Below are 12,508 nucleotides of genomic sequence, written 5' to 3' on the forward strand. Positions count from 1 at the left end.
CAGCCCAATGGTATCAATGTGGACTTCCCCAGCTTCAAAGTCTCCCCTTCCCCTACCGCATCCCAAAACCAGCCCAGTTCGCCCCTTCCCCCCACTGCACCACACAACCAGCCCAGCTCTTCCCCTCCACCCACTGCATCCCAAAACCAGTCCAACCTGTCTCTCCCTCCCTAACCTGTTCTTCCTCTCACCCATCCCTTCCTCCCACCCCAAGCCGCACCTCCATCTACTACCTACTAACCTCATCCCACCTCCTTGACCTGTCCGTCTTCCCTGGACTGACCTATCCCCTCCCCACTTCCCCACCTATACTCTCCTCTCCACCTATCTTCTTTTCTCTCCATCTTCGGTCCGCCTCCCCCTCTCTCCCTATTTATTCCAGAACCCTCACCCCATCCCCCTCTCTGATGAAGGGTCTAGGCCCGAAACGTCAGCTTTTGTGCTCCTGAGATGCTGCTTGGCCTGCTGTGTTCGTCCAGCCCCACATTTCGTTATCTCACACTTCAAAATGTTTGATTCACATTACAGACAGCACTGGAGATGGGAGGACTTGAAAACTGTCATGGGATGGTTGGGATTGTGGGTGGGTAGGTGTGCAGTGTGATGACTTGCTCGAAGGTTCCTGCCGCTAAGTCATTTGTAAAGTTGATTGTTCTGATTGCGATGGTGGGATGCTCAGATTCCAGTAGATGGTCAATACACTATATCCACCATATTCTGGTCAGAGGAGATGGCAGCCTCTGGCAGTCATGCTCCAAATAATCTTTTGTGCCATGTCCTATGTGTGGGAGAGGTTTTGCTTTCTTATTTTTCAGTTTTCTTAAAAAGTCTTCCTTCTTGAGACACTCTCTCTCCCTATGTCTCTCTGTCTCTTTTTCCACTTCCATAAGCAGCTCCTCTCTCTGATGGTCTGCCCACAGATCTGTCAGGACTGGAGATCCCCTATTAGCCTGATGCAAGGCCGTTTACATTGGGAAACGATCCCAACCCCAAAATAAAATTGCTGTCCAAAATATGCCACATCTCATGGGCGTGGAGTCAATAATACTGAAGACCTAATGTAGGTTGTTGCAAAGGCCTTGCTTGATGAATAGTCTATCACAACCCAATTTCCCTACTGCTGCATTCCATCATGGTTACAATGACAGGAAGCCATGAATGCCATAGATGGTTTGCTTCCAATGGAGAGTGTAACCACAACAAAACATATAGGAAGCACATGTGGTTAATGTCGTCAGATCTCTGCAGTCCAAACAGTAAATGGGCATCAATGTTTAATGGAGCAAACTTGGAATAACCATGACTTGGGAGTATGGAATCTGTGTTTTGTCCGTCAGCAGCAAGTACAATTTCTGGACATATCAGCAGGGAATGGTTGATTCTGCTTTCCTCTGGCTGTATTTTGCTGCCATTAATCTTTGACTCTCTGATGAAGGGTCTAGGCCCGAAACGTCAGCTTTTGTGCTCCTGAGATGCTGCTGGGCCTGCTGTGTTCATCCAGCCTCACATTTTATTATCCTTGTTGTTTGTTTGATCGCCTTTGCAGCTTCATTTGTAAACTCTAGCCGTTAGCTGAATAAACTATTCTACCTATAGTGAGGAGACTTTTCAAAGTGATGCATTACAATTCCAAACCGTTGCTCATCCTTTTAACTTAACATTCCATACAAGTCAGTGTGAAGTAGTCAAATTGGGTTCTTGGATATTGCAGGATACCCAGACTAAGATGGTTGAGCTTGGACGTTCTGGCAATCTTTTTGTGGTGCAATAAAAATATGAGAGGCAGTGGATCAACTTGCCTCTTTTTAACCTCGCTTGGCCACAGCAACGATTGTTTTAACTCTTTTTATCAGACAGTTATATAACACTTCAATTAAAACATAGTACTAATTCAAATTAAGGAACCAATTAAAAGGTTTGCTTGTGCAAAAGGAAGAGGAATTTTATTACTTCAGCAATCTTCACCTGTCTTACCTCAAATTGCAAAGAAAACTAACACAAAGCCAGCACTTAATATCGTTTGTTCTTTCAAATTTGTCAATTTTACATTCTCTTGAAGTTTATGGAGCATAATTACAACTAGCGTCTAATCAGAACATAGCCCTTTTCTCAGGCACCTTGTCTGCTTTTATTTAAAAATTAATATAATGTTTGCTTCAATAAAGCTTTTCAACTATATTCACTTGACTTTTTCCAGTTTGTTTTACTTATTACCCCACCCCGGCAAACCGAGGCATATAAATAACAAGTGGGACAGAACACCAAGGCTTCACCAGCGGCGTACTGGTGATGTTACCTCAAACAATACATTTTGGTGGCTGAGATAATAAGCTGTAGAGCTGGGTGAACACAGCAGGCCAAGCAGCAACAGAGGGAGCAGGAAAGCTGATGTTTTGGTGGCTGTTGCTCACTGATTGCTTCAGGATCCAAAACAGATCAAACCTGCCTTGTGTTTCTACTGCCCGAATTGAAATACCATTGAATCACGGAAGATCATTCTAAACTTTTAAGATCCGACCTTCCATTGGTCTTGTACAGTCATTTTATGGATATGTTCCAGCTGTACCTTGCTTTGACTGATTCTGTGCACAGTTTTTGGAGGAGAGCTACAAAGTGTACATTTGATCTTCAGAAGTTTATGCTGTATTTTCACTGATCTCTCCCTATTAACCCAATACTTACTAACTTTTACTCTGTGCTGTTGGCCCACCGTCTGTGTCATAAGTCCATACTTCGGTGAATGATTAATTAACAATACCACTGTGGACCTTAGTAAATGAATACAATTGAGAGCTGATGTCATTATTTCCTTCTCCCTCTTCCATGCTGTGTGCACTCAGTTTAACAGATGTTCGCAAATAATTCTTACAAACTCGTTATTTGATTCACCCTGTGGGAGCCACAAGTCTGAGATAACTAAGAAATTTTCTTTCATGGATGTCATGCCAACCCATCCCTTTTCTGATAGTCACTATGCCCAGGTGATCCAGAGCATCTGGGCACAGACAGAGGGAAATTTTGCATTCCATCTTTTGTTTCCCTGGCAGTATAGTAAGTACAGAATGAAGATTTCTATCTCCCTGTAAGATCATTGCAATGGGTCAGGACTAAATCAGCTTGTTTGTTCTGTAGAGCTGAAATTCTGGTGACATCAGAATTCTACTTACAAACCAAACACAGCAAAAAAAACAGATTTCTTTTCCTTTATGAAAAGAAAGGCAAGTTTTTCACATGTCTGGAGACGGAATCAGTCTGTTATCCATGATATTTAGTTTTGTTGGGGTTTATATGTTTTGAGTTCTCAGATTTTGTACTGCCTTGAGCCCTGTCTGTGTTTTCTGACTGTATGGAGTCACATGTTAAACTATAGTTGAAAGAACAGGAGTGTGATCTGCTTTCAGTCTTCCTCGAGGAGACTGGGTAAGTTTCATTTCTATCACTTGCCCCTGTGATTAAGCGCCAGGCTTCTGTTTAATAATTTTCTAATAATCCATTGCACAGTGAATTAGAGGTTTAATCCAATCTGCTACCGTTTTCCTGACTTTTGATTTGATTTATTCTTTCACGTGTACCTAAGTACAGTGAAAAGTTTTATTTTGCTTGCAGTACAGGCAGATCATAATCACAGGGTGTTTGCAGCTGTAACTTTGTATTCGTTGCCCTGTTCAAGGAAGGTGCATGAAAAGCAAGATCAACATTAGATTTGAAATTTGAGAGGTCCATTCAGAAATCTAATATCAGCAGGAAAGAAGCTGTTCTTGAACCTGTTGGTATGTGCGTCTAAGCTTTTGTATGATCTGCCTGATGGAAGGGGTTGGAAGAGATTATAACTAGGATGAGAAGGGTCTTTGCTGATGGTGGCTGTCTTCCTACGGCATTGAGAAGTGTAGATCTCAGAAGAATCTTATTCCAAATCCAATAATGTCAGTTTATTGAAGCTCAGTTTATAGAAGTAGTGTGCTATCATGTTATTAGGCAGAAAATATGGTTTATTGCTTCATAAATATCATTCCAACTGTTAACGAGTATATCGAATTGGAAGCAGCATGCAGTATCTAACATATTTATATGAAAAAAATCCATTACTTTCTCTAAAAGTTCAATATTTCACTGTTGAATTTCCCCCATGTGATTGACGGAATCAGCTTTTGTACTGTTTTAAGGTCTTGCACATTAAAAGGAAAGAAATTGGCAAATAATAAAAGGATGAGTTTCATTGAGGAATCATATTGGTCTTTTCTTAAAAATCAGCCGTGGGATAAGGGCATTGCTGACTAGGCCAGCATTTATTTGCCCAGAGGACAGTTCAGAGTCAACCATGTTGCTGTAGATCTGGAGTCACATGTGGGCCAGACCAGGTAAAGATGGCAGCTTCCTTCCCTAAAAGACATTAGTGAAGCAGATGGGTTTTTCCAGCAATCAGCAATGGATTTACAACCATCATTAGATTCTTAATTCCAGATTTTTAAAAATTGAATTCAAATTCTACTATCTGCCATGGCAGGATTCAAGCCTGGTTCACCAGAATATTACCTGCGTCTCTGTATTAACAGCCCAGTGATAATTCCACGAGGCCATTGCCTCCCCCTGACTGACTCAAAAACATCAATTCTGTTTCTCTCTGTACATGCGCTGCCAGACGTCCTGAGTTTCCGAAGCACTTTATGTTTTATAATAATCTACTGCAATGAGATTGACAATAACACTTGATTCAACATTAGCTATTGTCTAATCAATAAGAATGTAAAGTGCTTGTAAGTGGAACTGATATTTAACATGAAATAAAAATAGTGCAGTTTAATGTATATTCAGTTCGAGTCACAATGAGAAAACGTAAATACTAGGAGTAATGTTCAGAGGATCTAGGATTCTTAACCAGGCTGCCAGTGGTCTGAGTGATGAGTTTGAATGACAGGAGCTTTCCAGTCTTGAAAGGACGTGAAAGAAGTTGGATAAAGGTTTGTATGATAACTAGAAAAGGAAGGGTTCATCCTGAATAATTCCTCTACCCGCCCTCCCCCCGCAACAACCCACTGCTGTTAAACCAGAACTTTTCAACAAGGGGGCGTAGATAACGTTTTTGAGAGGATTTGTAGCTCAGGCTGTGGATGAGGTTGTCGACTTGCTCAACGAGCCGTTGGATTTGGTTGCAAATGTCACCCTGCTAGGTAACATTGGTGTTCTGTCCCGTTTGTTATTTATATACCTTGGTTTACTGGGGTGGTTGGTGTTATTTCCGGATCTGTTTCTCGGTGCCTTCAACACGGGGTCTAATACTTCTTGTGGTGTTCCAGTTGGAATAACATGCCTCCAGGAATCCCTGTCACGTCTCTGTTTCGCTTGTGCAATTATGGATGTGTTGTCCCAGTCAAGTATGCATCCCTTGTTGTCTGTTTTTGGTGACACAAATGAAAATTGATCATGTCTCTTGGTGGCTAGTTGGTGTTCATGTATCTGTATTGTCAGTTTTTTCCCAGTTTGGCCTATGTAGTGTTTCTCACAGTCCTTGTGTGGTATTCTGTATATTACCCCTGTTTTGGTGGTTCTGGGTATGGGATCCTTTATGTTCATCAGTAGCTGTCGTAAGGTGGTTGTTGGCTTGTGGGCTGCTGTATACCTAGGGATCTGTTACATATCGGACCCAGAGTTTGGGTTGTATAGTGGGGAATGCTGTCCATTCTAATCTTTGCATTACTGCTTCTGCAATTAGCCCTGATACTGGGGATCCATTGGTTTTCTGTTGATTTGTTTGTATATGCCAACGTCACAGGTGAAGTGGGTTGTGAGGCACTGATATAGTAGTTTCATTGTGGTGTCCTTATGAATGTTTTTGGTGTCGTGGGTTGTCTGCCCACTTAATTCCCCTGGTAGTGTGGTAATTGTTTCATTGGCTAGGTCAATGTTTATGGATCTATATAGTGCTGTTACATTGAAGGATATCATCATCTCGTCATCTTCTATCCTGGTGTCTTTGTTGAAGAATTCTCGGAATGAGTAGATAGAGTGGGTATTGTTGTCCACTAAATATTTCAATTTCTGTTGTTGTTCTTTGGCGGGTCTATATGTTAGTGTTCCTGGTAGTGAAACAAGGGTTCTGAGGGGGTCTCCAGGTTTGTGTACCTTGGGAAGTCTGTAGAATCAGGGTGTGTTGGATCCTCCTGGCTTCGTTTAATGGTAGTCTGTCTTGCTGATGTTCTCCTGAGTTGCGTAATTTCTTCAGGGTCGTTGTGATCTAGTACCATAACGGTAGTGTCGAATCAATCGCCATCCATTGGTAGATTTTGTTATCTGCTGGTAGTGTGTTTGCTTTATCGATGTCTTGGGTTCTATTGAGCATTACTGTCATGTGCCCTTTGTCCGTTGGTAAAGGGACGTAGGTGCAAACTGGTAAAAGCCAAGTTCAAGATTAATATCAGGCAACACTTTCTTTCAAGGAAGAAATGATTACTATTGGATTGACCTTTCAGGCAGGATAATGGAAACAAAAGCAATGTAAATCAAGATGCAGTGAATAACATGGAAGGATGAGTTGAATTGCCACCTGGGTCTGGACTTATCGTGGAACAGCTACGTGTCTTAAATATTTTAACAACAGGGATATTTTGTTCAATTTAATAGTCTGTCTCATGTCCTGATGCAGAAAATAACCAAGAATTCAGAGAGCGGTTTTCTAAGTAGACCCACAAAGAGAATTGGACAAATTGTACTATTATCACATGGTGATATAATAGCTGTTGAGGAGACCAATTTCGCAACAGAAGGCAAAAGGTTGAAAATTGAGTTGAATAGATTATTAATTGGTAACATCTGTGGATCACTGACAGCCTGTGATTTGGCCAAATTCATTTACAGACAGAAGCAGGTGTAATCATTGCACTGCTTTGGAGCAGTCAATCATCAAGCCTGTGTTGGAAGATAGCAAATGGGCCACATATTTATGAAGTTAGTGATTCAGCGTTGAGTGTGGTTACAAACTGGATCATTCAGTGCTGCAGAAATTAATAATTTCTCTACAATTTCTGTACATGTCATTGCCAAATGGCACTGAATTATTTTGTATGACAAAGGGCTGTAGAATGCTTCAAAAATGCAGCAGCAATTATTGCAACACAGCAATTTGCATTCGGTAAATAACAATGAAATAAATCTGGCTTACAGTGCAAATTTTGGGGGAAAAAGCTGTGCACGTATACCTCAGATAACAAAGCGCTTATTTTGACAAAGCAAAATGGTTTATTTGTCATGGTACAACACAATCGAATAAAAATAGTTGAATTAACTTTTTGTGCCATTTTGCAGGAATCAGAAACAAAGGCAGATGACCAGACTCTTAACATAAGGCTGTCTCCATCCCTAGACAGTTTCCCTCCAGAAGAGGAGAACACTCCTTATGAATTCCTGGCTGTCACAAAGAAACCCCGTTCGCTGGAAATATCCAGAGTGTCTTCAGGAATAACAGGTAGTCGAACTTGAGCGCCCTTAAGTTTCACGTTTTGGATTCAAATATAACTGAAATACGTGTAGAGGGCAAATATGGCAGTACTGGTGAAACAGAATATAGGGCAACACATGTGCCTATGCCCCACTGAGCTGATCTCATCATATAACACAAAGGTTAGTTCAGTGAAATCACTTTTGAGAGATTTCTCGAATTCATTGTCTTCTGGGGCAGGGCTATCATTGTAATCAGCACATCAGATACAGTCACTAATGTAGATTGACCTCAAAGTGACCTGTTAGTTTCTATCAGGGAGCCTGTCTGAGGCACAGGTCCCTTTGATTGATGGATCTTTGAAGCCAAAGAGACAAGTTAACAGAACAAAATCTGGCTTCCCGTTTTGATAGCTCAATGAGGAAGAAAATGTCACCCCGAAGAATTTGTTCCAAATTGTTGCTGATAGTTCTCACCATAATATAGGAAAGGGAAGTGTCTAAGCTGCATTAAAATGAGCCTTAAATCCTATTATGCAGTCCATATATTATTCCAGTTGGTGTAGTAAACTTTGGATTTTAAGTTCAAAGTACCAACATGTTTTAGGTGTATGACATGAAATCACATATGCACTTTGGTTGCTAAAATAGATCTTTCTTCACCCATTTCACACCGTAAAATAGTTGCCACTAGATTCAATTTGTACCTCGGGGCGTACTCAAACATCAAAAAAAAATTCCAAACTAATAGGATCACAGAGCCATATGGCACACAAACAGACCCTTCAGACAAACCAGCCCACACTGACCACAATCTCAAGCTTAACTAGTTCCACCTCCCTGCGCTTATACCATATCCCTCCAAACATTTCTTATTCATGACCTTATCCAAACTTCTTTTAAACATTGTAACTGTACCCACATCCACCCACTTCCTCTGGAAGTTCATTATGCATCTGAACCACTCTGTTTACACAGCCTTCCCTCCTGTCCTTTTTAAATCTCTCTCCTCTCACTTTAAAAATATGTCCCCTAGTCTTGAAATCCCCAATCCTAAGGAAAAGACACCTGACATTCACCCTATTGACACGCCTCCTCATTTTATAAATCTCTGTAGGGTCACACGTTAACCTCCTATGCTCCAGTAAAATATGGTCCCAGTCTATCCAACCTCTCCTTTATAACTCAAATCCTCCATTCCTGGCAACATTCCTGGTAAATGTTTTCTGAACCCTCACCAATTTAATAAAAGCCTTCCCATAGCAGGGCAACCAGAATGGCACACAGTATTCCAGAAGAGACCTCACCAATGTCCCGTACAACTTCAGCATAACATCCCAACTCCTGTGCTCTAATAATCTGAGCAATGGAGGCAAGCGTGCTAAATGCTTTCTTAACTTCATTGTCTACATGTGGCGCAAGCTTCAAAGACCAGGTTGAAGGGTTTCGGCCTGAAACATTGACTTTACTCCTCCGCGGATGCTGTCTGACCTGCTGTGCTTTTCCAGCCTCACACCTATAGACTTGAATTAGTCTACCATCCAGATCCTTATCAAAGGTTTTACTGAAGTCCAAGTAACAATATCTACTGCTCTGCCCTCATCAACCTTCTGAATGAATACTTCAAAAAAAAACTGAATCAAGTTTGTCAGATACAATTTCCCTCGCACAAAACCATGCTTACTATCCCTAACATTCCTTGCCTGTCCAAGTGCATATAAATCCTACCTTTCAGAATCACTTCTAACAACTTACCACCGGTGAGTCTCTCAGATCTGTAGTTCCTAGGCTTCTCCTTACATCCCTTCTTAAACAAAAGCACAACATTCACCAGTCTGCAGTCATCTGACACCTCACCCGTTGTTGTAGATGACACAAATTTTTCTGCAATGTGCCCTGTAATTTCCTCCGTAATTTCCTACAATGTCCTGGGATGCGCTAGATCAGGTCCCAGAGATTTTTCCATCTTTATGTTTTCTGAGAACTCCAGCACTTCCTCATCTGTAATGTGAATTGCTTTTGAAACGTCAATATTTATCTCACTGAGTTCTCTAACTTCCATTTATTTCTCCACAATAAAAACTGACTCAAATTATTGATTTAATATCTTTTCTATCTCCTGAGGTTCAACATGAAGATGACTTCTTTAATCTTTAAGAGCCCCAACTCTCTCTCTGTTGTTCTTTTGCTGTTAATGTGCATGCAGACTCTCTTTGGATTATCCTTGACCTTATCCACCAAGACTATCTCGTATGTCCTCTTTGCCTTCCTGATCTCACCCTTCAGAATGCCTGTACTCTATTTATACTGTTCAGAAGATTCATTTGAACCTAGTTGTCTCTATCTAATATAGGGTTCTTTTTTGTTCTTAACAAGAACCTCAATATCTTTATTCATCAATTGTCCTCTAATCCTACCAGCCTTACTCTTCAGTTAAACAGGAAATCTGAACTCTCGTCATCACACTTTTGAAAGCTTTCCTCTACCTGTGAATAGCCTGCTCCAATCAACTTCTGAAACTTCTTGTCTCATACCAATTAAACTTCGCCTTACTCCAATTAAAAGCTTTAACTTTTATGGAAGGCTGATCCTTTTCCATAACTATTTTGATGCTAATAGAATTATGATCATTAGACCTAAAGTGTTCCCCTGCTATCACAGCAGTCACTTGCCCTACCTACTTACCCAAGAGAAGGCCAAGCTTTGCTCCTTCTCTAGTAGGAACATTGACATATTGATAAAGAAAATTTTCTTGAGCACATTCAATAAATTCTTCACTATTCCAAACCAATGTTTGGAACATTAAAATCACCTACTATTAAAACCTTGTTATTCTTATATGTATGAGATATCTGTACATATTTGTTTTTCAATTACCCTCTGACAATTGGGGATCCTTTAGTGCAATCCCATGCAGGTGATCATTCCTTTCTTATTTCGAATTTCAACCCATATATTTTAAGTGGATGATTTTTTAGAACTGTCTTCTCCAGTTACAGCTATAAAGTTATCCTTAATCAAAAATCCCCTCCTATTTTGCTACCGTTATTATCCTTCCTGTAAGATCTGAAACCCAGCCGTTAGTCCTATGCATCTCTTACCCAAATTTCTGTAACAGCTGATATCCCAATCCCATGTTCCCAAACATGCCCTGAGTTCACCAGCCTTACCTGTAAGACCCTTTGCATTGAAATAAATGCTGTTTAATTCTTCAGAGTTACTTTGTTCTCTGACTTCCTGTTGTCTGCCTATTTTAAATAACTGATTCTTTTCAGATTCAGAACAATCCTCATCTATCTTTCTATTTATTCTGCTCCTTAGGATCCCTCCAACCCACTTCTCTAAAGTTTACAGCCTCTATAGATAGAATTAGCAAATCTTCCTGCGACTATATTGGTCTCTTTCCAGTGCAGGTGAAAACTATCCTTTTTGAACAGGTCTTTCCTGGTCCAGAAGAGATCCTAATGATCCAAAACCCTTAATCCCTGAACATTATACCACACCTTCAGCCATTAATTTATCCTTTTAATCCTTTTCTCATTCAAGCTTGGCACCAAGAGCAAACCAGTTTTTGAGGTTCTATTTTTTAATCTTCTACCTGACCTCTTATATTCACTCTGTAAAACCTTAATCTTTTCCTTAACTTCGACATTCCTACCAATGTATACAATAACTTCCAATTTCTCACTCTCCCTTTAAAAATATGCTTCAAAAGTTTTGAAACATCCTTAATCCTGAAACCAAGAAAGCAACATAGTAAAGTAAAGAGATAATGGGAACTGCAGACGCTGGAGAATCCAAGATAACAAAGCGTGGAGCTGGATGAACACAGCAGGCCAAGCAGCATCTTAGGAGCACAAAAGCTGTTTTGGGCCTAGACCCTTCATCAGAGGGGGGATGGGGAGAGGATACTGAAATAAATAGGGAGAGACGGGGAGGCGGACCGAAGATGGAGAGAAAAGAAGATAGGTGGAGGGGAGAGTATAGGTGGGGAGGTAGGGAGGGGATAGGTCAGTCCAGGGAGGATGGACAGGTCAAGGAGGCAGGATGAGGTTAGTAGGTAGGAAATGGAGGAGCGGCTTGAGGTGGGAGGAGGAGATAGGTGAGAGGAAGAACAGGTTAGGGAGGCAGGGACAAGCTGGGCTGGTTTTGGGATGCAGTTGGGGGGAAATTCATGCTGACTGCTGCAGAATCTCTTGTCTGTGCCCTTGACAGGAGAGTTCCCTATAACAATTATAATTTTAAAGTTTGCCAAATCCCACCTAGCATAAGATTCATTCTTAGTGCCCAAGTTCTGACTGCCTCTTCTATTTTCTTCTGAGACAATCCCTCTCATTAGTACCCGGTACCAAGTATTTGTTTGAGAAATGAATGACCACATGAGACTTCTGAACTATCTTCTTGCCTTTCCTGAGAGTCATCCATTTATCTGACTGATCCTGCTGTGTAATCACTTCTCCAAATCTACTAGCCATCAAAGTCTGTGTCTCTTGTATGCCTTCAGTGCCATCAAGCCTAAAAAAAATCAAAAAATAGGAGTGGCACAATTTATCCTATTATTAGCATACAGTGACAGAACCAAATACAATCCACAAACATCTACTTTTATAGGTTAAGGCTTTGTTACCTTTCTCCAGTCATTATTGAAGAGATTTTGGGGTCTTCAAACAATTTAACTCCCGAAATATGACAACACAAAAAGGGTTGTGTCTTGGCCTTGAACCCTGCTCCTGCAATGAGCGGGACTTGGAATTCTGGATGGAAAAATCACCAACATGTAAGTAAGTAATTTTGAAGAGGTATATTATTCTTTCTTGAGGAGATTTCCCATTTAAAGCTCTCTAGCAATGTGTCAATTTAAAATTTTAAGAAAAAATGTAGTAAATATTCTATAGTAATGTGTATATTTGATCATCCAAATCTATAACAAAATTCTCTTATTGCATATGCTGTGTAATCGTTGAAAGGGAAAACACACATTCAAAAAGTACTTGTACTTTTAATCTTCTGATTTAATAAATACTGTTGATCAAATTTATTGATCAAAGATTAAAAACCAAACCATGTCAAGTATCAC

General features: G+C 40.5%; 1 protein-coding gene across 17 annotated transcripts in view; it reads left to right on the forward strand.

Annotated features, from left to right (window-relative positions):
- anks1b (ankyrin repeat and sterile alpha motif domain containing 1B) overlaps nt 1–12,508 on the forward strand; it is a 766,097-nt gene that overhangs the window by 525,666 nt on the left and 227,923 nt on the right. For 16 of the 17 annotated variants that reach the window (XM_048554436.2, XM_048554438.2, XM_048554441.2 and 13 more), the window contains one exon: nt 7,300–7,459. The exons of the other annotated variant lie outside the window; for it this stretch is intronic. In XM_048554436.2, coding sequence (XP_048410393.2) covers nt 7,300–7,459 — 160 coding nt within the window. The remainder of the gene's footprint in view (nt 1–7,299; nt 7,460–12,508) is intronic. 17 annotated transcript variants of the gene reach the window in all.

This window comes from Stegostoma tigrinum, chromosome 25 (assembly GCF_030684315.1).
Source record: "Stegostoma tigrinum isolate sSteTig4 chromosome 25, sSteTig4.hap1, whole genome shotgun sequence".
Classification (NCBI taxonomy): domain Eukaryota; kingdom Metazoa; phylum Chordata; class Chondrichthyes; order Orectolobiformes; family Stegostomatidae; genus Stegostoma; species Stegostoma tigrinum.